Source organism: Centroberyx gerrardi, chromosome 17, assembly GCF_048128805.1.
Source record: "Centroberyx gerrardi isolate f3 chromosome 17, fCenGer3.hap1.cur.20231027, whole genome shotgun sequence".
In the NCBI taxonomy this organism is placed as follows: Eukaryota; Metazoa; Chordata; class Actinopteri; order Beryciformes; family Berycidae; genus Centroberyx; species Centroberyx gerrardi.
This window is the reverse complement of record NC_136013.1, coordinates 20,109,157-20,135,334: the sequence shown is the minus strand read 5'-3', so window position 1 is coordinate 20,135,334 and position 26,178 is coordinate 20,109,157. Positions and strand designations below refer to the sequence as shown.

Genomic DNA, 26,178 nt, shown 5'->3' with positions numbered 1-26,178 from the left:
TACACAGAAAAGCACACATACAGACGTATACATGCACACAAAGGGTGAACATGAAATATGGAATACATGTTTAGAGAATTGATGAAAGAGAACGTTTGAAACAGTTTCACCTATTTGTATAATCGAGCCTTAGAAAAAGTTCATGTTCATTTTTTTTACTTAACAGTAATTCATTTTCATAAGTCGCGTATAATACCAATATATGTGTTTTGAGAAAGAAAAAAATCAAATGTAGTAAAAGGAGGTTAAGAGTTGAACAGATTGCCTTCACATTAAGGAAAATGAATATGTATCACACCAGTTCAACTGCCTTGACAATGAAATGTTTTCATTGCGGAAATGTGTTTTTCATTTACAGAGGCTAATTTAGTAGAATGGGAAAACAGCCCGTGTTTTATGTAAATGACAGTCTGGCCTTTAAGAGTGGGACCAGTACAATATATCAACAACAAATTGTCTAAATTATCTAAAGACTTGTAGTTTTATTTGTGTTCTGTTTTATTTCTGATCTTTTAATGTGAGGTGCATATGTGAATTGGGATTTGTTGATGCTCTATAATATATAATATACCAATATATGCAGTACGAAGGGCTGAAGTGACAGACAAATTCTGCTGTAGCATTAAGTCCAATCATGAATCTGTTACTATAACTATAACTTGCATTGATGAAATACATGTATTCAAGTGATCAATCTAACCCCTTGTACAGTGTGTGTGTGTGTGTGTGTGTGTGTGTGTGTGTGTCTCAATGTGTGATGATGTGTATTGTGTGTCTCCAAATTTGAATACTATGGGTGCCGTTCATAAAATAACATTCCCATTAGGTAAGTAGGTATTTACAATGCATATGCTATATGCAGTATATCTTGTATGTGAATAGAGGAAAGGGATGGGCAAGGGGGGAGGGATGAGCGAGAGAGAGGGAGAGAGAAATCGCTGGTGAGCCTGGAGCCAAAGAGAAATCAGCACAATTTGCTTAATAAAATTAGGGACATGGTTGAACTGCACAAAGCCAGGCGGTGGTCGAGGCGGGAAGGCATTCGTTGCAGGACTGCAGCTCTCTCCCACACAGCAGCCTGGCCTTAGTGTGAGGTGTGTGAACGCACACCGTTATTTTCCTCTCTCGCTCTCTCTGGATCACAAACACGCACACCTGCACGCTTAGTTTGTGGCTTTAAATACTAGGCTTAGGTGGTCCTCCACACCAGCCGTTGGATCTCAAGTGAGGCTCCAGCAGGCAATTGGCCGCCCCTAAACTTCCAAGAGACCCAGGGGTGGGCTCAAAAGGAGGGCCATGCACCACCAGACAAAGGAAGAAGGGGACCCTCCCAAAGTGGAGGGGAGTCAGGGGGGCCCCCTGTCGGCTTCTACTGAAGCCCTGGACACTCCTTCCCCTGAGGCTGCGGGAGCCCAGGCGGAGGAGGCCCGACCCGCCCTGACCCCCGACCCCCGTGGGTGCTGCTGTCAGCCCGGGTGTCTGCTCCTGGCACTCACCCTACTCCTGCTCTCTCTCCTTGGCAGCTGGGCAGTGGTCCACCTCACCCTAGGGACCCACGGAGGATCGCCATTTCGGATCTCAGCCAGCTACGACCAGCGGATCCCCCAGGATACCACAGCCGTCATCGAGCCTCGCTTCACCACCAACTGCACTGTGGGTAAGTCGGCGCTTCCATACTCTTGCCAAAATGGTATTGCTGTTTTTTTGTTTGTGTTGTTTCTGTTTTGTATTATACCTGGTAAAAGTAGGAATTTTAGAAGTGGTCCAGACATTAAAATGAAAATCTTAGCTGGTAGTACTGGAGATCCTTCTCTGACTTAAGTTTAATCATTTCAGTTGTCTTATGTTCTGTTTCTTCCCACAAGGACAATGTTGCTCTAATATTTACAATTTACAATTTCCCATTTGGCAGACATGTACACTAAATGTGTCTCACATAATCATAATTTATTTTCTATTAAAAGGTGCCAAATCTGATTTGTTTACCTTATAGTTTAGATTTCAAAATGGCAAATTAATTAGGGTCATCCCAATAACTAGTCTTGTTTTTATATAAATTACAGATGTACATGTGTACATTCTAGAAGTTCTTTACTGATTAGCAACATTTCAGAAGTTTGTCATTCGCTTAACCCATTCATAACAGAGTGGTATACACAGCACTCAACTAATGAGACTGCACACTAAATAGCCTGGGGTGTAACAAGGAACAAATTTGGCTGATGGCGATAGTAACAAGCCTGCAGAGTGACTGAGTTCCCAAAGCAGCTCAAAGGTTTCAGACTGGAAATTGCACGGCTGCATTCTGTGATTTTAACTTCATTACGGCATGTTGTGGAATGAAATGCGTAGACTGCGTGACACTGAGATAGTACCCTTCTCTGTCAACCTCGAGAGCTCCTGAAATTGGATTAATATAGCTGATCCAATTTCCTCTGAGCTAGATACAGGAGCACAGCGACCCTTGCTTATACATTTCAAATGTGCATTATTGAGGAAATATGGATTAAAAACCTTGTCTATCATAAGAGACAGCTGTTTGGTCTGCCGAGAGGGATAAAATGTCATATCAACTATGTGTTGTTTTAGTAGAATAGATTGTTATATATGAAAATACCCAAATGTATTTATATTAAAAATATATATTTATTTTAATTTTTAAATAGTTGAAATAGGAATAATCTGCGAGTATAGTTTTAAATTGCTTCATTTCAGTTTTCAATTTTCTGTAGGAAAAGTTGCCCGAGATGTTTACAAGGCCGTGTTAGTCTGCTAAACACACATGAAAAGGAATAATCAAGTAAAAGATAACCAAGAGAAATGCACTACCAAAAGCTGCTCGCCCTGGCCTAAATTGAATCCCAACATTGGCCAGACTTTACTCCAAAACATTCAAAAGTTATGTTAATGCAATATGTTGCTTACAAGATACTGTCCTTAGAAACCTACATTTTATTCTGAAAACTAGAGCAGCACATATGTTGGAATTAATTAATCAATAATATTATTAATTTCTCATTGTCGACTCTAAAAATGCCCTTCAAAGGCACATACAGTAATATGCTGTAGGCCTACTGTATCTGCATTACAGGGAATATGCTTAATTATAAAACCCTTCTTTTACACTGAGAAGCCAGTCACAAAGCTTTATTTAGAAATGCAACTTTGTTGGTTTCAAACCCAATCACAATGAATGATACTGAAATTCCCTTTCACCCTTTCACACAAAAACCAGACACTACATTTATAGAATTCAGGGGAATATAATGATGCAACCCAAACCATCAAGATAAACTATAGAATTTGAAGCACAAGACTGTCATGAAAAAATAATTTTGACTGAAGAAATACTGTATTTTTGATATCTTCTTTCACCCTGCATAAAAGGCGGTTTCAAGTTGGCTGTGTAACACAGTCAGATTATTAGTTGATGATCAACTGCAGGTCGCAGAAACATTGTTCTGGCCATTTTACGCAGAACATGAAGCCATCAAAAAGGTTGGCTCAGGCTGTTTTTTCCTCCTTTGTAGAAAGTTTGTGAAAGCGGCTTAAATGCTAACAAGGTACCGCAATAAGGATGGCTGGAAATATTCTTTCTTTTTTTAAACAGTCCTTTCTATCATCATTCACAATTGCGCTGATTTCTTGCCAGGGATTTTGTGCTGATCACTTGTGCAAAATGCCCATCCATCTGTCAAGCCGTTTTTCCAGCATCTTCAAAATCCACTCTTTTCCCATCCTTGTTACATACACACTAGAATGCATGCAAGAGGGCTTCACTTTGTATCTCTGTATAAAACCATAGAAGGGTCTTTTCAAAAGGAACACAATCATTCTCCTAGGTTTCTTTTTGAATCTCGAGTGATGCAGACGGTCCAGCAAATTGAATCCTCACTACTACTCATATAGACAGAGAGTCTTTTTCACCTCTTTGACAGTGAAATAGCTCTTATGCCTAGTCAACGCTCAGTTCTGGATGAAAGAGCATCACTCAACAGTAAAAAATTTGTCAAGCTCTAATTCTTCAATTTGGGCTCAAGTGGGATGCTTGGACTTGGGGTCTGGTCAGAACAGTTAGTCACAAGGAACAATCCACCGTTTGATGTGGCAGAGTTTTTCACAGCTGCCCAGCATCAGCCACCTGATATCAAATCAGCGACACCTGATTTGCCCATTAGATTATCTATCTAATGTGTAAACGTGTGTTTGTAAGAGAGAGAGGGAGAAAGAAAGAGTTAATTTGCACACCAACATCAACAATTCACACAGACACACACAGCCATGTTTGTCTTACTATACTTGGGAGTACTTTCATTGACTACATTCATTCCCAATCCCATAACCTTAACTTTAACCCTCACCACTACATGCCTAACCCTTAACCCTTTCCCTAACCTAATCCTAAATCTAAATTTAACCCTAAACCCAAGTCCTAATCCTATACTAGCCCCTTGTAGAAGTGAGGACTGCCAAAATGTCCACACTTTGCAAAAATGTCCTCAGCCCAAAGATATAAAACTCACAAGTTGTCACAAGGATAGACGTACAAGAGCATGTACACACACACACACACACACACACACACACACACACACTCACTAAAGTAAGGGTGTTGTAAGAGCTGTTGTTGTTGAAGTCACTTCCCCAAATTGGCCCAAAAATCACTTTGCATGAGGAGAAAAGGCCTTTGATAATAGTACAAAACACAGAAAAAACTGATAGTGAGACTGACAGTGAGACAAATTCACACACGTGCGCACACACATACACACACACAAATCCGTCACAATCCCACTCAACCATTACCTCCAGTGATTCTTTGTATAACTGCCTCTTCCGGCACTGTAAGGACAGAGCGGAGCGGGTGCTGCTGCTCATGCAAATACAGCCTCAGTTGAACAGACTCTAATTGTTCTCTGCTATGGGTTCACTGTGTTCCTCTTGCCAGGCAGCACATAAGCCGTGGCTAGTAGAGAGAAAAAGCACACAGACATGCTGTACTCTCCTCAGGCACCACCTGGGTCCCCAGCACAACACCCACTGCACACTTCCCACTCCCAAACTAAGCCCTAATCCGTCTCGGCATGCTCGCCGTGCGGCCTCACCGAATTTCGCGGTGTTCCTTCTTTTCCAAACCTCCCCCACTTTTCCCCTCCAGCACCTGTCACAAGGCCGGGCTCGAATTACCTCCCTTCCTACCTAGCGCAGAGCATGAAGCCGGGGCGTTCGATTAAGGCTGCCTCTCGGATTCAGTCCCTGGCAGAGGCAGGTTGTTTGCTTTATTTGTTCCAGTCCCCTGCATTCGTAATTAGCTAATTAGTGCTATTAATGACCAGTATTGTCAAGCTTTTTTTGGTGGGGAGTGCAAGGCAGATCCAAACTTGGGTTTTGTTAATTCCGTTTAATTTGGTCCCAAAGGCTTGAAGTTTCATTTCATTAGATAGAAGTTTGCAGACCTAAAATGTTCAGCATCCCTCACAGGAATGGTTGCAGGAATGGGTTTTCTGCAGACTTGGGAAAAATGTTGTAAGAAAAACATGATCCATTCTAATTTGGGGTTTCTCAAACAATGAGAGGGGGAAAAAAGCACACGCTTATGCTTATCTTATTTCGGGCCTCAGGTGCTACAGTATTAGATAACATGTCGTAATTTTCCCTGTTATTTTTCAGCTGATTCCCATGCTTCCAAATCCACTACATACATTCAGTGTTGAGTCTCTTTTTGTTTTTGGCTTTTGTATGTTGGCCACTTTTCAGGTTGAAATTTCGAGTCTGAATTCCAAATTTGACAATGTCCATTAGCACTCTTTCCTCCCTTTTAGTTGTTTTCTTGAGCAGAAAGACATCGATTACTCAGGCCAGTGAAGTGAGGGGAGATATCGTCAATACAGGACAAATAAATAGAGCAGTGTCTGACTTCTTTCTCCATACCCTTCCACTTTAATTAAATCATCAGTCACAGGGCCAACAAGCAATCCAATTTGTTGCCCCAAAAGTGACTCGTGCGGTTATATGCCTATCTCTCGGGCTCATCCTCTCAATGGGAAGTCAGAATGCAGCCTCCTGCATTACGCTCGTATTTCTCTGATGGCTCTGGCAGTGCAATACAGAGAAGGTAATTATTCAGGCACAGCAAACCTGTCATTGACACTCTTAACCTCCTACAGTTTCTCATCGTGGAAGTAAACAGAAGCTCCTCTGATGACTGACAAGCTCACTACCAGATTGTGTCAATAGCAAATTTGGCTTCTTGGTTTGCCGCTGTAGTACTGTGGCATGGCAGAAGGTCACGTTTGTCTTAGCTCAGTTTGAAACAATGTTTGTTCGTGGAAGAGTATGCTCCCTAATATTTGCGACTTCTTCGCGTGCTCATGTATTACCCGGCAAATGTCACAATTCATTTCTGCAATTGGACATGGAGCTGAGACAAGGCAGTGGTGAACCCCCTCGGGAATTTGATCCGGTGACCTTCCCTTCCCCGGCCCATTTCCCTAACCATTACACCGTGCTTCTGCGGGCCCTTAATGGAGCGTTACGGCGAGTCTATACAGTGTGATTAGGTACACAGCAGCACGAGGGTGTCCCTGGGCCCATCAATCATGCTCGGCCTCGTGGAGGCAGTGAGGGAAATAGGTTTGGAGAAAGCTGTTGGAGTGGACGGAGTGGTAGACATGGGGATGGATGGGTGATGGTGTTTTACAAAAAAAAAGACATCTAGTATCATAGCATGGTACTGAGGCTCGTCTTCAAAATACCCAGAACATCTACAGCCTGAGCCTTTTATTGAGTTGTTTTCAATTTAATTTAATTTGGACTACATGAATGAAATCAACTTATCCCTGGATTTTTTGTTATTGGGTAACAAGCACAGACTAATAAAAATGTGTAATTTCAAGAAAAGAAAACCCACATGCAATGGCAACAATGTGAGAAATCTGAAGAGTTTATGGGATCAAAAGAAGGTCAAAATTGTAACAAATTTAAAAGGGCTGAGGGGTGTCATATAGTGGCACAGTTGTGGCTCATAAGGATGAGTGATCGAGTGCTGTTGGCATAACTGTGATTTCATTGTTTCCCCTGTCAGTCAGTCTTGTAAAGACTAGGTCTCATCGGCCATGCCAGTGCTCATAAATCTGTACATGTACGCGTGTACAGCTTGTATAATGTCAGGCAGGTGGAGAAAGTATTGCAAGTAGTGGGTCGGGCTCATCCTGAACATGAATCAGAGTTATCCTACTATTTTCCACACTGGATCAACACATTTCATGGAATTCTATATGTGGGACTTTGAGGAGCCAGGATCCATGGAGCCTCTGTAAAAACCTTGGAGTCATGGAGACATTAAAAGCTTTCACGTTATTTAAAGCTGCACTAGCCAACAGTTGACATTTGTCATTCATACTAGCGAGGACCGTGGCTTTCTTCTGCGTGCGTCCCCTTCCCTGTCTTCAACCATGTGTGTCCTGTGTTACCCATTGAGACTAATCAAAAGTGTGTTCTACATTTACTTCATTCTACTTGCAATAGGCTATTATTTTACTTGAATATTAATTACCCATTTGTGTTTTACTTTCAGCAATACATGATTTTCTTGTCCTTTACCCTTACACTACAGTGACTGAACAGGCTTGCTTTATATAAAGAGATATATGACTGTAATTAAGGGTTAGTACACTCAAATATTAAATTTGCAGTTATGAAACAACAAAGTCCTGAGAATCAATGTTCTTATTACTTCGAATCAATAGTAATACCAAGTTATGTGTATATTGGCTAGTTGACAGCCAGCACGTACGCAGATAGAAGTGTGGATGCTTTATAATTGCGCATACAGGCTACCTGGTCCACTAGATATAATGTAATCCATGCAGTCAGCTCTTCCTTTGCCATGTGGCCATCCCTAGGTAGACCATGTGTAAGGAACAGATACAAATGTAGAACACAACACAACCATGTTTTCTTTCTTTCTTCCTTTGCAAATATCTAGATTTTTGAGCTTGGCGTAGGTGTTACTGTCAGCCTGAGGGCCTGGATTCAAAAAAGGGAAATGAAAAAGCAGTTTTTGATCATAACAGATGTTCAGCATTTTAATATTATAGGTATGTTAAGATAAGTATGTTAACTGCAAGCATTCTTTAATTGTTGAGCAACCAGCAGTTCATCTCCCTGCCAGAGGCTCTTAGGGTAATCTGTCTTGGAGATACGCTTATTATTCAGAGGTTCTGTGGGTCTGCTGATTGCTCTGGGTACTTTTCTGTCACTTGAAAACTCTCCAGACGTCACAAATTGTTAGGGGGGGCCCAAGAGGACACCCAATTGCAAAAAAACTAGGAGTCAGAAAGAAAAAAAAACACCTCATCAATTAGCACAAGATACAACTTGCCAAGACCTTATCTGGCGGCACTAAGCTCCATCACATTCTATCTCTCTAATCTCTTGCCTTAGGCTTTTCCGCGAGCATCATCCCCTCAACACAAAACTGGGTTTCTGTTGCACCAGGCACCTTTCCAAGGCAATCTGCACAGGCAGTTTCATTTTAAGATATTGAGCAAGTGTTAAATGGCCAAGGGCACCAAGTAGAGTGTTCACAGTATACATATGCCAAATGGAACAGATGTCTAAATCAACACCGTCCTGGCAGGGAGGGGGGAGGAAATTTCTGAATGGAATGGACTTCAGCATCAATGAAGAAAAGTCAGTCGTTAAGCCGCAGCAAACCTCAATCTCATTTCATTCTGTAGAAGTAACATTTGTACCTGGCACACCGACATGAAATACTTAATATCGCAGCTCAGTCACTCCCAATCCCACATTTAATTTCCAATGACAGGCTTCATTATGTCGTTGTAAATGGAATTATTGTGCAGCTACAGTAAGTCCAGTGGTTGCACTGTACAGTATGTCAGTGTTAAGGTACTGTGACTGAAGCCAGTTACAGAGATGTATTTCATGAACTCAGTTGCTACGTCTAAAGGGTTAGGGTTATTTCTTATTTAAGTAATCTATGACCGTCCCCTTGAGCTACAGTGGCCTGTAACTCAATAAAGTCACATTTTCACAATAGAGAAGAGTAATCTAGCTAATTAGAGCAGAGATCCAACAGAAAAAGCAGTTCAACAATACTGGAATAATAATCCTACTTTGTCATTTGTTTATAGGGCTTGAGAATGAAATGTACTGTTACACCGGTTTCTCATTTGTAGTACCGCTCTCCATCTTTGAGTAGCTGAAAATATGAGTAGGTGGTGGGGAGAAGATTGGAAGTGTCTTGAAAGTTTTGCCCAAAATGGGTCAGAAAGTGAGTTTTGAAAGCCAGAAATAATCGTCGAGTCATTGGTATTGATCAGCAACCCTATCATTCATGTTGTTTTGTGCTATGGGGCAGTACAAAATCTTACTTATTGCCTCTGCAGCTGCAAACTCATCATATTTTGATCCTTGCATACAGTAAGTGCAGTGAGCTGATTCATTTCGAAAGGGAGCCACACCAAGCTCTTCTGTGATCCCACCAAAAAACTATGGAACATCAAGGACGAGGGTTCACCGTGGAATCAAAGCCGGTATAGCGCTGATGCTTTTAAACAAAGCAGAGAAGCAACAATCTCACCACCACCACTCTGTGGGAAAGATGCTTTGATGTCAAAGTCGGTCTGTACACTTTGTTGGTAACAATGTTGTTCTTCATGCTTCATACGCATGTAGGCGTGGCCACCCAAGGAGCCTCGCCCCTCAGAGGTGAGAAAAGCCAGCAGGTTGTCTGTACTGTCAGTCTTGCTTTGTGATTCCACAGTAAGACACAGACATATGGTGATGACGCATTGCCCTCAGCATGCGCTTGCTGTCCAAGTTGCACAAAAGACATATTTTATGTATGTTAGTCTGATGTTTATTTCAATAGAAAAAAGAAAGAACGCACAAAAGACTTAAACGAGATGAAAGCAAAACTAGCTTCAATGATAATTCGGGCCTTATTTCCTAGTGCCATCATACTGATAGATTCTGATCCAAATTTCATTAATTACTTCACTGTCTTCATTACTTCCATGCAAACTAGAGGTGCATAAAACTCTATACTGAAAGTAATGTACGAAATTTTGATCAGAATGGATGAACAGTGTTGTGCTTTGTTGCAATCTGTCTAGAGGAAAAAGTAATCGTATGTACATTCTCTGACAGAACAGTAACAGTGGTGGCGGATAGTGCTTTGGAACTGGAAATGGCTTTGTTAGGAGGAAATATGAAGCAGCCCAAGCAGACCAATGCTTAGACAAGACAGTTCTTGCGGTCTTGCGGTCTTGCGGTCTTGCGGTCTTGCGGCGCAGTCTCTCACGTCATGTAGAGTGATGCTCATTCAGCTGGTGCAACTAGATTGAGCTAGAAAAGCAGATATATACAAGTTATCGATTCATTTCAGGTCATATCGCCCAACCCTAGTCAGTTTAGATGAGTTTCAGTCTCATCAGTATTGAGAGCAGGTGTGGAGAGTTTTGGTTCTGGGAAGTCTAAATTTACTGTTGAGTCTTCTGGAGGTGTTATGGGCCCAATTCGACAAAACATCTGTGCTGGGAGGTTACATCAGAGGTGTTCGTTACATCACATCTGGTGTACTGATAAACAATTGTAATTGTAAGACATACAGTACATGATAAGGGATGTACAATACAAACATAATATATCTCACGTGGGCAAAGTCATTTGGTTAGTTTCTCAGTACAAGGAGCTTTTCACATCAATTTGTGTGTCATCCCAAAGTTACCACGAAAACAACAACAAGAAAGAAACAATATCCCCTTCTGCACAGTAAAAAGATTACATCTGTGGAATATAGAATGGATATTAAAGTTATTATTTACATTTTCTATCTGTAACAGTCTGCTCAGTGTGCGCCACTGTCCCTCCAATGGAGCAGCCTGACGGATACAGATAGTGATTGGGCAGAGCTCTGACCAATCGAGCGTGGCTCTGTGCAGTTAATTGAATTCGTGAGCGAATGCCTCTTGTCCTGTCGACTGTCCAGTGGGAACCTCGGCCGCATCCATCTTGAGGATCCCAGGCACTGTAAATCTCCATGAATATCTCCAGATTCTGCCTGCAGTGTGCTGGCGAGATAGCGGCTCCCACCCTCACTTGACCCCCATGAGAATTCACCCCATGACAGAGGAACAGTCCTCCATGACGGCGTGTAAGATTAGGGGATACAAAGTAACGATCACAAAAGGGGAAAGCTTGAGCAGGACAGGATAAATGAATTCAAACCGCTGCCAAGTTGTGTGCCAGACTCAATAGAGGTATTAATGATGTGTGGATGTGATTTTCAGTTGGAGAAGGTCAGTGTTTTTTTGGGGTGTGTGTGAGGTTTTTTGTTGTTGTTTTTTTTTTCAACATTTTCCATGTTCTGTACACACAAATCCCGTTAAGCCAGCCAAGCCTTCAGAATTTGTTTATTTTTGCAGAGCAGACACAGCAATTGCAGGATATGGTGCTGACTCGCCTGCTCATCTGCAGGATAACAAAAGCCATATTCATTTCAACGGGGTTCAACCTTCTCCATGGCTGCAGTCTACTGTTTTTGAAACACTTAGGCTTTGTCAGCTTGGCTTCAACAAAGGCCAGTCTGTCTCTATTCAAATCTATGAGCAATTTGTACAAAACCATACTGAAAGATTTATTAAAACGGCGAGACAAGCTGTTTTGCATGATCTCATGATATCCCTCAGAGTGAGACATCTCTATCGGTGCAATCTCAAAAACATGATATGCACGACTCATTATGCAAAATGAGCAATGTTGAGTGGTAAATTGATTGTTCATGTTGGTGCCGTTGTGTTCAGCTGGTGTGGTTTGTGAAAAAGGGGGACCAGTACCACCAAACACCACCCATCGCTTCTCATTTGATGATCTACCATGCCTTACCTTACATCAGAGGTTCCCAAACTGGGGGGCACGCCCCCTAGGGAGGGAACAGAGGAACTACAGAGGGGGCGCGACATAATACCCCCCCACATTGCGGAGCGGTTTCCACTCAAAACGCCATTATTTCCTATGGAGGGGAGTGGATTCCACGCTCACCGCCGACTCCGCGGCGGATCACGGATTTTGCCGCCGCGGATGGTCGCACAAAGAGTTGAAAATAGTTCAACTTGAGTGGATAAGATCCGCGCGGAATGCGTCACTACAGTCCAGCGCTTCTTTGGTTGCCTGGCAACGAACTGAGCGCGGATTTCAGGCGGAAACCGCTCCGCAATGTGAACGCAATGAAAATGTTAAATAAAATAAAAGGGGGGCATGACAGAAAAAGTTTGGGAACCACTGCCTTACATGATGATTGACCAAGGAAGCCTGTGAAATCTAACTACCTTACCATCTGAGGTTAAATGTGAAACCCATGATATATGGGTATATATGATTGTCAGTATCATCTTTTAAATCACTCCTTAAAATGCACTTTTATTGACATGCTTTTATGTAATAGATTTTGATCTTGCGTTGTGTTGTTTCTTATGTTTTCTTTCATCAGATTTCATTTAGGTAGTTATTTAGTCTTCTTTTAATGTATTTTCTCTTGGTTGTGCTCATTACTGTATGTATGCCACTGTTCTTGTTTTTATGTCTTTCCATAAGCACTTTGTAAGCTCTGCTTTTAGATAACTGCTATGTAAATAAAGTTTATTGTTGTTGTTGGTGGTGGTGTTGTTGATGGCTCTGATGTGTTCTAATAAACAGTGTAGTCACTTCTTAATTATTTATCAATTAGCCATTGTAAGCTGGCACTCTGGAAGAGCAGTAAGTGCTGTCCACTGTTAACCTTAACATAATATATTTTGACTAATTGCTTCCTTCACTCTTCCTGACATTTTGACAGTAGTAGCAGGGCTGGCAAGTGTAGTAAACATTGTCTCCCCTGCTTTTTCAGAGCATCTGCTTTACAACAGAGTATCAAAGTCAGCATAGACCCGGAGCTCTGCAAACCCGGTATTTTGAAATGAAACTTATTCGTTGTGAACCCTTGCAAAGCTGGAAAGGGGGTAATGAGAAAGTCTGAGTCACATCCTGCCATTATTTTGTACAGACTTTTGTCAGGGATACAGCATCTGTTGCCATGCAACGTTACAGCCTGAGCATCAGGTGACGCATAATTTGCCCCACAATTCAGTCTTAAAATTGGCTGTGGAGCAACAGAGCCGATGCTATGCTTAGTCATTTTTGGTAGATTTCTTTTTAGTTCAGATCCTGTCGCACTGACACTGGTCACTTGCACCAATAAAAATGCGAAGTAATAAAAAGCAAATAGGAGGGAGTCTGAATTGGCTTTGGAATCCATCTTAGGAATTGTTGAGCGATTATATGAGTGGATGTCTGAGAGCTTTTTGTCTTTGTTGATCTCTGAATGGGTATCTTGGTTGTTATTTAATCATAAGAGCTTCCTGTAGTGTCTCTAGTGGTTTCTTTTTCTCTCTCTCATGCCTTTGTGAATATGTCTTATACACCTGAAATAATACACCATTTAAAGTCACTGTATTAAAATAACATCAGGTACAATAACTTTCAACTTGTTGCTATTCCTCCATAATAAGATGAAATACTTTTCAAGCCGTCACGTTGCAAAGTGTAAACCTGAAAACATTTACACTGACAAAGCAGTGTGTAAATGTTTTCAGGTTTGTAATGCTAACAGCCATAAAGAGAGACTCTAATTGCTAGCCGTTTAGCTGTACCCAACAAGTACCCCGATTCCCGTGTTTGCGTATCTATTTTGTCATTTATCAGCTGCTGTGGTACCCTCTCCTGTCACCTCTCCAACTCCTCTCCACTCATACATCATTCCCCTCACAAAGCCAAACCAACCCCCTGGGCACGCGGATAACAAAACTCACTTACTCCCACAGGCAATTCATCCCCCACCGACCCACTTGTTTTCACGATCTGACAACTGTGATTTAAGAACTGCGGTAGGCCCGGAGTGCAGCGGCCATGTCTGGCTGCACTCACCTGCTCCCGGAACCGAAAGTTCAATGGCATCGCCACTCTGATACTCCTCTCCACTGTCATCAAACTAAGATAAATCGACGAATTTCCATACCTTGCCCAAAGGTTTCAGTGTACTGCAGATAACAGCCACTACTTTTTTTTTTTTCTTTTTCCTTTCTTTTTGATAAATCATCAGGCTTGCGGTGTCAGCGGTATGCAGCGAGGAAGCCACTGAGCGCAACTAATGTATTATGCGCGTTGCAATTTTGAGCATGACTGAATACACATGGCAAGACCACATGTATACCCACACAATTAGTCATAAACAAACAAGCCTCTGTGTAACCTCATTTGAATAGAATGGTATCTTTGCCTTCCACTCCACTGTTATATAAATGCCACGTGTGTGTGAGTGAGAGTGTGTATGCGAACGATTCTCCATCATATGTACCGTTTGCAGCCTTTTGTTGTTGTTTCAAAATGGCGTACTTAAAAAGGCGATTCACATAATGTGCAGGACAGCACTGAGGGAGAAAAGGGTATTCATTATCAGAGTCATTTACTCAGGCCAATATGTTTTGAAAGAATCTGAATTGGGTTACTCACTGGCATGTTAATGTGGCTCTCTGCAGCCATTAAGGCCCTGACACAGTAGTGGACCGTGGGAGGCCCCAGAATAATGTGTTTTTGTACAATAGGAGAGAAAAATGCCACCCCCACTTTCTAATCCAGTTGACTGTGCCAGTTTCCCACTGTGCCACAAGGTTTCTCATCTACAGTGAAAAAGAGGAGTGCAGTGTGCTGTGAATCAGGCATAGCTGTGAAATTTCTGCCCTCTACTGTACTATAACTTGTCAGTACTTTCTGTGCAACTACTCTGCTGGAGTGGGAGCAGCAAATTACAATCATACTTGTTACTGTAATTGAGTAGTTTCTTTGCATACTTGCACTTCTTGAGTATTTCTTTTCAGCAAGTCAGTAATTTTACTTTTACTTTACGTTTTGACTGAAGAAATTTACTTTGCTACATTTTAAATGGCATCTGTTATACAGTATAGTACAAATTTTGTTGGCTTTCTAAAAAAGGCATCAGAAACCAGCCAGTTGTAAATTGTGTCTACATCAAACCTGCTAAAGCATATGGAGGTAACATTAAGTTAACTAAATATAACATTAAATCATCAAATCGGTTGTGGTTTGTTTTGTTTTTTGTTACTATAATCCTATCACATAATAAATTGTTGTTGATTCTTGCTTTATTTTGTTAAGTTTTTGTTTTTTTTCAGTTAAGAGAACCTAATTTGAAATCTCCTCCTTCAAAAAGTAATTCAATAACTTTTATTTTGAGTTATTTTAAATGAGCTACATTCATGAACCAGTAACTTCACTTCCAGATAAGTAATATTTTAGCAAAGTAGGAGTATTTCTGCTTGAGTATGATATTTTGATACTCTTTTCACACCTGTTACTATGTGCATTCTGCACCATGGCGTTGAGGAAACTTTATAAAGTATCAATGATGTAAGACCTGAAACACCCAGTGACCTCAGGTTACATGATGTGTGCATCAGATGCATACATCATGGCCTTATGTCACCTCCAGCTCTCTCTGCCCTGTCTGCATGGAGTAGCATGGAATACAGAAACTGAAGGAACTGCTTCCCCTTAGTGAGTTGAAAGCAGCTGTTAGAACTGTGTTATAGTTTATTGGTCAGGTGGTGTTGCAATAATCGGCTAAAATGCTCAAAAGTGGCAAAACAGGCATATCTCATGTCCCATTTTAGGTCCAGTCAAGAAAATGTGTGCTGGTCTAGTCTTGGCCAGGACTCCCTGGTGAAAGACAAGGTTAAAAAAAGTATGTTTGACTGATAGCCAACCTCTTGTGTCTTTATGTTTTGCCATTTTTCATGCCATAGTTTTGTGTGCCCACCCTAATATAAAGACACTCTTAGCTTGAGAAAAGTGCTGAAGAAGCTGAAGACAGTTAACAGAAACAGTACACTGATTCCACACTTCACGTCACCTAAGGGTAGCATGATGGCCTATTAACTCATTACAGCTAACAGCATTAGCTCCTCTGCTGTCATGGACTCCAACATTATCAGACTTCCGACTCAAACTTCCTCTAGAAGAAGAAAAAAATCTACATAATACAGATCAAGGGCGAACTACAGTGAGCAGAGCCAATCGCCCGCGATAAGAATCACTTCTCGTTTCTCCCTTATGAAAATGGAGGGAAAAAAAGAGATCCCCATCAGTGGACGTTTTTTTTTTTTTTTTCCTTCTTTTTGTTCTCTTTATCGTGATCAGCTTTGGATGATGAACTTGGCGGTGAGCAGTCAGTTTTCACAACCTCGGCTAGAGATACCACCGCTCTGATTTGCATAGATATGCAAATGTCCCAGGTTACATCTGAGTTGTTGAGACCGATGGTATCAAGTGGTGCGTGCGTGTGTGTGTGTGTGTGTGTGTGTGTGTGTGTGTGTGTGTGTGTGTGTGTGTGTGTGCTGGCGCCAGAGACATGCTCCCTCCCCTTGTGCTACCTGCTGCAGTATCTAGGCCAGTGTTTTTGCTGCTCGTGTTCCTTGTCTGATGGTTATGTACTGTATTCAAAACCAGATGCTTATGCAGTCGCGGCCCGATTATTTATGATGGGACAGGCAGACTGAGGATGTCATACAGGCTTTACAGTCATTGTTTATATTATCCTTTGTCGCAGAGTAATATGAATTTATCATGATATTGTGTTTTTGGATGCAGTAACTGTATAAATATTTTGTGTAAGCTCTGTTTTTCTTGAGCCACTGTCTTGTGCTACAATGTCTAACATATAAATCTTACAAAGATACTCAATAAGGAAGCTCAGGACAGCTGTAGTGGGCTATTTTTCTTGTGCTCCAAAAGTAGCATTTTTTATATTTGTTACATTACATTTTTTTTGTTTTGCTGGTCTGTTCTTTCACTATGCAAATCAATTTCTAAACACTGACTGCAGTGTGGCAAAAATCAGGGAGGGGAAATGAATTATTAGCAAATATTTTCAATAACTAAGGACTGTGGGACAGAATATGGCAGTTTTTGCATTCATTTCTCTCGTCTCTCTTCTTCTGTCGTTTCCCTCCCTCGCTGTCCAGAGTCCTCGCCCATCCCCAACATCACGCTGGAGGGCCAGTACCACTGCCACCAAGGACCCGGGATCCCGCTGGACAAACTGTGCGACTTCAGGACCGACTGTCCGCACGGCGACGACGAGGGGGACCTCTGCCGTGAGTACACTGCGATAGCGATAGTATGCAAAGCACGGGGAGGGAAGCTCACGTGTCGCCCGCCCCGCAGCCTCATCAGAACGGCCGAGTTCCGAAGCTGGTCAGCCGTATATTAGCTCGTCTTTAATGAAGCCGTCGCACGCTGCCTTAACAGGCCGGCGACCGTGTGTCTGTGTGAGCCTTCCTGACAGAGAGGCATGGGGGAAAGTGGCGTGGAGGCATAAAATAGAAGCAGCGTAGCCATGCTTGGCTAGCATTTCTCACCCTTGACATATTCCGCGGTTGTTATTTCTATCTCTTTGCACATTTGTTTTCTGCCTTTCTCGAGGCTTAGGAGGAACAGTAGCCAAGTATGCTGACATCTTATTCACAATTTAAGTCCCCCAGGCCCGTGTGTGTGTGTGTGTGTGTGTGTGTGTGTGTGTGTGTGTGTGTGTGTATGGCGAGAGTTTTTTTCTGCCCTACTGTATGTGTGTGCATGCATTTCTACACTGCCTGCACGATTTCTACGCGCACGGTTCACAACTCTTCCCCCGCCTTCCAAAACATGTTAAAAAATCAAATGGTGCAGCCTGATTTCTGAACATGCATGATGATTTGAATTTTCTATCCATATGAAACTGACCAGAATTAATTCGCTCTTGCCCACAGTCGGGGGGTCAGCCTCCTGTGTGGCGCTTATTAAAATGATGGCTGCTCCCCTGTGCTTATAGGTTTGCTAACCAGGGGAGCCGAGAGATAAGAGGGTAACGAGAGGGTGAAAATCCCAGCCCAGCGGCAATTTATTTTTTTCTGATACTGGAGGAGCTATCAGTGCTAATTGGCCCGCCAGTCGAACCCAAGAGAGGATAACCTCCATTGGAATGTAATAAGGGTGTGTGCGTAAGGGTCGTGTTGCACGTGTGCGTTCCGCGCGCCACAATAGGGAATCTGAGCAGAAATAATCATCAAACACAAATCTGTTTGATATGTGCTGCAGACGCTAACCTTGGGTTACCTGGCACAAATCTTGCAAACATCACTGACTGAGCAAAGGATTAAGGACATTCTGCCTGGATGGAAATGCCACAAAATGTTATATATGCATAACATTAATGGGGGGAAAAAAACCCAGATGAAGATGTTTATGAGCATCATTGGTGGTGGAAAGGAAGGTAATGGAGCAGTGTAACACCAGCAATGGTATATTTACATTAAATTGAAGCATGGGTCTGATACCTGACACAGATTGATGGGCCTTGCGGGGAAGGGCTTATTGCTACCAGTCCTGTGGGAAATGTTTGAGGTCCCAGGCTTCTTTTCCCTGCGTCTCCTATAGTCACCTTTTCCACTCAGTGCCCTCATGACGCCGGAGTGCACAGAAGCATGAAGGCCAACTGTCATGTGTTTTGAATCAAGGCTCTCTCTCTCTCTGTCTCTCAGTCTAGTCCAGAAATAGGTAATGACCTTTATCATTTTTGATTGAGGACAAAGGCTGATGATCCATATGTTCTCTCGTCTGTTCATCCTGTCACTCTTTTATTATTATCATGTCTCTCTTTGTACCTCGTCTCAGTCCGCCCCTCACTGTGCCTCGTGCTCTATATTTGTTCCATTTGCATCTCTATCACTCCTCACAATTACCCCCTGCTACCCAAATCACATGGTGTGCCTTCTCTGATTCTCTATTCTGTAAGATCTAGCCATGAGTTATCTTCATCTGTTTTGATCTATTTAAGGTCTTCGCCAGTGTTGCCAAGGCTCATTAACGAGAAAACGAAAAGAGAGGCGGCAGGAACAAACTTGGCTTGTGTCAATCAAGACAAATTTCTGACATATAAGGAAAATCGAGTCTCTTCGGAGCTCCCTCCTCATCTTACCCTAGTATTGTTACGCATTTAAATGCATCTTCCACTGTTTGAGAGTCAGGGCTTCTGTGGTTGATCTAGGTTCAGAAATTCTGCTAATGTCCCCCAGCCCTCCTAACACCACAGTTTCACTGCAGCTACTGAGGAATGCCACTTAGATCAGTGGATTCAAGCAGGAATTTAAAGTGTTAATCTGTGTTTTTGTTTTTAATTTTGGCAACATTTTTGGTAATAAGTAGTCACTGCTGTGGTGTTTTTCCACTGCCCGCCCAATAGATTACTTGTGGCTAGAGATTAATTTATGTGAAAATGTTGCAGATTATTCCTTTAATTGTATTTACAGCCACCAAGACTGATGGCAAACAGGGATAAGTCATGGGTAAAGTAAAGTAGTAACACAAATATATCTATAAGTGATGCAGCAACTCAGACACTGCTGTGTGAAGTGGCTTCACCACAGACCTCTCTAATCATATGATGTGACTTTGAAGCTCTGTGCTTCAGAGTAACACTAATTAGTCTGCAACAAGGACAGGACACATAATGTCACAAGACACAAGACAAGACAACATTTTATTCCTTGCAACCCAGAAAGTCCAGAGAAGCTTGTGTGGCTGGAGGATTTAATGGAACGCTCTCTTCTGTAGGAGGAGGGGATGCAGTTTGAAGAAAATTAACACCGCTGTCACAGATAAAGCACATAACTTCAGTTTCACTGTTTTTCTTTTTCTTACTTCAACTGAAGGATTAAATGGTCTTTTATGTGTTTACTGAGTTTCATGACCCTTGGGCCCTTGAAACCTGTTAAAAGCCCAGTGCAAGCAGCCATTAGTGGAGACCAAGCTCACGGAGCAAATGATTTGACGGTGAGAATATAAGCTTGATTCATCATTATGGGAAAGTGCTACATCTCAAAGAACATTTTGGTGACAGTCCTGCAACTGCAGGTGAAATGTTGCCTGACATATTGCCATTTGAAAAATTGCCAATTTGTCCTGATGTTGGTGCTACTCAGCATGACCAAATGTGGTCTGACACACTTTGGGGCCTCCTTCAGACAGGCAGGCCTAAGTGAAGTTTGGATGGTCTAGCATTATATATAGGAAATCTGCCTCCCTTCCTGTTTGTGCTTCTTTGCCATCAACTTCTTTTGTTCCTCACGGCCAAACAGTTACAAGTATCAAAATTCTGCAACACAAAGATGATGTTGGCAGTTGAAATATGCTGTGTGTAAAATTTGATGGCAATTAAGGCAACTTTGTAGGAGAAATATAATGGAGCGTGACCAAATGTGGTCCAACACACTTTGGGGTTTATCACAAACATGAATGTGAAATGTGGCTGCTCTTGCATCAAGCATTTAGGAATTATGCCTCACGTGTTTGCCGTCAAATTTGTTTATGTTTTATAGCCAAATGGTTAGGAGTATCAAAATTCTGTGTTATAGCCACAATATAGGACGTCCACATATGCTGTGTGCAAAATTTCTTTGAGATTGCATCAAGTTTGCAGAAGAAATAGCGAAAAATAGGTTTTGCATAAAATTCAAAATGACAGAAAAACTATCATGGCAGAAGTGAAAACCTATATGTGCAATGAATTTGTCTTGAGACAAGGAATTTGAGGATTTATTTTTAGATTTTAAGCCTTACGGTTGAGGAGTTATTGTCCAAAATGTAAAGTTGCTTGACAGAGCGCCGCCATCTGGACAATCGGTGTAATTTTTGTTGCCTGAGTAGTGGGAGAAATTTGAAGCCTATCCACCAAATTTGATTGCTTTAGGACTGATGGTCTCTGAGATACAGATTGTTTTAAGGCAGAAAAAGAAGAAGAAGATTCCTAACAAAAACAACAGGGTTTTAGCCCTACAGGCTCGAACCCCTAAAAATACACAGATGTCAAATAGAAAGGAAGCATTTCCTCGTTATTCCAGAAAAACTACTGCTTTATGAGGTCTCCTCAGAGGCCAGTTCCAGCACCATTATCTGGATGATGCCATTTCCAAAAAGGCACGTTGTTAACATAGCACTTAAAGATGCTTGTAGATAATGGGCACTTACATCAGGATAACAGCAGCAAAAAGCAAACTTAAGGCGAAACCTTTCAATGACAATGAAGCTTGAAGTGAAATTAAACTAAACAGAAGGAAAAAACTGTTCAAGTCTGATATGAATTGGTGGTTTGAAACATTCTGCAACCATAATAAAAAACAACAACAGTTAACAATAGCTGCCTCATTAATAGATCTAGACATACAAAGCAAAAATAATTCACTAACCCTAACCCTATATAATGTCGAACAAAGGCTCATTCTCTGTCTATGTACCTCCATACACAATATAAAGTGAACCCGTGTCAGTAACTAACAAGTCTGTATTTTTTCAACTTGCACTTCAACCCTGTAATAAGTGAGTGTGACATTTAAATAATCCATGTTATTGTATTATTCATAAATATGGTATGTATTTCTGATGCAGTCATTTCAGCACCTTGGACAGATTCTGTGAAGTCACAGTTAAATGATTTAAAATCTGCTGATATGAGAAATGTATGCTACTCTGTAAGTAAAGATAGACTGTAATGATAATGCCAGAATTCAATCAAAAACGTGCCCTCTGCAAAATACTGGGCTTTAAAATATTTGAACTACCTAAGTTGCATTTCATTTAACATGTCAGTTACTTGACCAAATATAAAAGAAATAACCTTATTCACAAATTAAGGTGGTTGCACTGTTTTTACTGAGACAGCATGAAGGTTGGGAGAGACAGAGTCGAGACAACAGACAAGAAAAAGCTCCGTCTGGATTACATGGGGGCACATGTGGTTCTACAAGCAGCAGTTTTATCCACTGCACCATCTCGTGAAACATTTCAGATTTCTTGCTGCTGTTTTTCTGTTCATGCCTCTACTTCCTGGAGGCTAACTTTGTCAATAGTGGTAAGTTCAGATACAGTAACAACTTTTATATTTTTTCCCCAATTTTATATAGATACTGACAATACATACAAAGACAGATACAAGACAACGAGACAATATTGTCACATGTGGAAGAGACATAAAAAAACAAAACATGACAAGCACAGTGAACATCATATATTGACAAGGACTGGGGGTTATGGGTATAGTTATAGAGTTATAAGTATAAAGAGTTGGGTAAATACTATACAAACATGTTCTGCAGAGGTTATGGATTGGGTGTTGGAATTAACTATGTTTTTCATTATCTTACAGCCATTTCGATCTAAAGGCTTATGCTTAAATGCTTGACATTGGTTTCTTAGACGAATATAAATAGTGAAGTTGATGCCTATGTATGAATTTCTTTCCAAAGCCTTTGCCTTTCCATCAAGGCAAAGGGCGGCTACTTTAAAGAATCTAAAATATAAGATAGCTTTGATTTGTTTCACACTTTTGGTCACTGCATAATTCCATTTGTGTTATTTCATAGTTTTGACGTCTTTTTTGATTCAGCGGAACCCGGGGAGTCCCATCCTTATCCGCAGTGGAAAAACAATACAGATACAGTAGCTCCTGTTGGCCAAAATGCTTCAGTGAAATGACTTTTAGCTACCTGCCCTTTTCCCATTTCCCCTCTAATCCTCCTCCTTTCTCCTCCTCTCTTTCCTATCTCCCTCTCCAGGCACGTCGGGCCTTTTCCTTTTTCTACTTGTCTTCCTGAAGTATCGAATCATTCAGAGAGCTTCCCTCCTTCCATCCCCGCGTCTTCCCCTAACCCCCATTTTCACCGACACACTGAGTGCTGTGGACTGTTGGTCCGTGCGCCCCGCATGCCTCTCTCTTCTCAACCTCTCTGTTTTCACTGTCGCTCAACCCCGTGATCCCCCCCCCCCACCCCACCCCCTTCCTCCTTTTCTCCTTGGCAGTTTGGCTGTCAGCGTTCACTCCAGTCCCTCTTCTTTCACCCTCCTGCCAGGCTTGTCCTCATTATGCTCCTCCTCTCATCATCATCTCTCCTCTCCTGACTCCTTCTCACTCTCTCTCTCTCTCTCTCTCTCTCTAGGTCGGTTTCTCAATGGCAGCTACTGCTCTTTTGAAGAGGGCGAGTGCAGCTGGCAGTCGATAACAGGCCGCGGTCTCTCCTGGAGAAGACCCCAGGCTCCAGCCAAGGTTGCCAGACAGAACTGCCCATCATCAGGTGGCTCATTCACTCCCTCTTAAGATTTCATGAACACTGTTCTGCTGAAGTGATGAAATGGCCTATTTGCGGGGCTCCCTGTCAAGTGCATATAGCCCTAATGCCTCATTAAAATGAGCTTCAAAGGGAAAAATTTACGGTAAAGCAGCACTCGCGCTCCTTATACCTACGATCTCGAACAGTTGAGTCAAAGGGTTTGTGAATGTGAACAAGAGAACCAAAACATCTGATCTGTCAGATACAAGCAGATATGTGTTGTTTTGTTCTGAACTCAAAGCACTGCTAAAAACAGAATCCCATTTGGGCTGAAAAGCTCAAACATACACTCCATGAGTCCAAAGTCTCCAGTTCATCATTAATGGAGAAACTCTATGTTATGTATCTTGATGATATCTTAGATTAAAGTCTGGGCTCACACAGTTTGAGCTTTGGGAGAGGCTTGTTTTTGTTCTCCACTATTGACAGAACTACCCAAGATGGTATCGGAAAAGCATTTATGAATTCCATTTATGGAGGATTGCTGCTTTATGACATATTGGAAACCGAATAATTGTAAATCATATAGTGTGGAGCATAATTTTGTCATCACTTTGAAATTACTTGCAATGACACTTTCTAACAATAACTCACGATTTCCAAACTGTAGTCATACCAATGTGGTTGGTCCGATCACTCTGTCTAATTGAGAGATTCTCAGACCTTATTCTTTGAGAGTTCTTTTGAAACCCTGCAGTTACACTGGTAACTTATGCATCAAAAGTAGCGGGAAGGGAGGAATCATGAAATATGCCAATAGAGAGCAGCTCATATGGAACGTAGCACTGATGGCTACCATCACAGTTCAAAACTTCAAACTTATAGTATGACTTTTATTGTAAACTCTGCATTCACCACTGTGGAATGTACAATATGTTTTATATCTGACAAGGTTTTTGTGTTCTATGTGTTTAATGTATGTAAATGTGTGTGTGTTAAAGGCGCTACCTTCAGTGTGGAAGGAGGCCAGTCCAAAGGCCAGCACGGCTCAGCATTACTGAGGAGCCCTCTCTTCCCCCCACCTCTGAGAAACTCCCCCTGCATGGTGAGCCAAGTACAGAGTGTCTTCTCTACACCAGCAGTGTCATTGGACATGCACATGCAAACACACACATGCAAACATACCCGTATGCAAAGCATACAGTACACATGCAGGCATACACACATACACAGAGATACTCAGACACTGAAACACTAATGAGTATAAGGGGAACGTTCACACCAAGCATGTTTAGAGCAGCTTGTTCCAACACCGGAGGGTTTATTCCTTTAGTTTGGCTTGTTTGGGCAGGTGAAAATAATGGCATTCAAAATCAGGTGGCACCAAATAACCGCACCAAGACAGCTGAAAATGCAAGTCTCTGTCCTCTTCCAAGGGAACAGCAGTGTGGTTTGTTATGATCACACTGAATGCTTTGGCAACACATAACTTTTGTACTGCCAGTAAAGCCAACTTGAATTGAAATTGAATTGAATTGTTAGGAGTGAAAAGGTAACCAACTACAGGCAACGACCCCAAAATGCAAGGCTTTATGAGTATAAAAAGTCAGATGTTGACATCTGATAGCCAGCATTGGAAAGCCTAGCATAACAAAATGAAGTGAAGGAAAACAGTCTGGACTGACTGATGCTCATATTCAGCTATTTCTTCATGTGTTCTTAACTGGTATGAATACCAGAGAAGAAGAGTGCAGACAAGTCCATCATGCTCAGCTACAGTTACAGGTTCTGGAATCAGATTTGTTTGGAATAGCTAATTAGCATAGAATGTAAGCAACTGTAAGTCCAACTTTACATTTCAAATCTATCTGTTTAACCATTTACCATACAGTCATGCAATGCTGAAAAAACGAACTTAGAGGATAAGGCTGGTGTTTTTTAATGCATTGCTTACCGTCAACAAATCCTATGAAAATAACAAAATCAACAATGAATTTGTTTTGCCAACAAGTCTCGTCCATGTAGTCGGTGCCCAATGAAGCCATGTCCCAGCAGCCATAGAACTCCATTGTATTAAAAAAACGATTAAAAACACGTCACAGAGCCATGCTGTTGCTCTGGGCAGCATATTTCATCATCACGATGCACCGGGCCAGCCGACTTTTTCCTCAAACAACTTAATAAAGCGGCTGTAAAGACGTTTGCAATCTCGGGAAAGTAGTTCCGTAGCACCGAAAATAGTCCCCGGCGTAATGAAGAATTTGTTCCCATTTGAATTTGATTTGGTAATAACTACAACAGCCTGACTTTTCGTGGTAACAGTTAGCGATTTTTAAAATTGAAACTATGTCTTTGTGAGCTGTATTTCAAGGTTTTTAGCTTACAATTGGAGACAATGACTTCCGGGTTGAAGGCTAAAAACGGTACGTGGGAAGTCAGAAAGTAACGGGAGTAGAGCAAACGCATTGTTGATTTTGTTATTTTCATAGGATTTGTTGACGGTAAGCAATGTATTAAAAAACACCAGCCTTATCCTTTAAGTGTATTTTGAGAATATAAACATGGTAAAAGTAATGCTGTGTAGCATTTACATTGTATGCCGCCACTTTTCCTACGTAGAATTCCAACTTGACGGCCGTTCAACTGCATTTGCTAGTTGGAATTTTCGACTTTCTGACATTTCTGGACTGTAGCAGTAGATTCTTTTTTTCCCCATAACGAGCATATGCAGACTTTTGTATTTTCAGTGGCAGCGATCCTAATGATCTGATGAGTAGTGGACTTGTTAATGACTTTCAGAGCCAGCTCGGAAATCAAATGGTAACTGGCCAGCACAGCAGATGAGCAAACATGCCATCTCCCCATCACGAGGGATCGGGATCCTCCCAGATAGTGAGGTTGACCCTGTCAATCAGGGGTCGCGTCCCCTGATCTAGTTGTAAAAATATTATAGGTCATGCAT

The 26,178-nt window shown here is 41.7% G+C and overlaps 1 protein-coding gene across 1 annotated transcript in view; it reads left to right on the top strand.

Annotated features, from left to right (window-relative positions):
• The window catches only part of alk (ALK receptor tyrosine kinase), a 197,952-nt gene that overhangs the window by 124,490 nt on the left and 47,284 nt on the right, over positions 1-26,178 (top strand). Inside the window, exons 4-7 of the mRNA XM_078289347.1 lie at positions 1,524-1,657; positions 17,103-17,234; positions 23,106-23,240; positions 24,218-24,321. Of these exons, the coding sequence (XP_078145473.1) occupies positions 1,524-1,657; positions 17,103-17,234; positions 23,106-23,240; positions 24,218-24,321 (505 nt within the window). The remainder of the gene's footprint in view (positions 1-1,523; positions 1,658-17,102; positions 17,235-23,105; positions 23,241-24,217; positions 24,322-26,178) is intronic.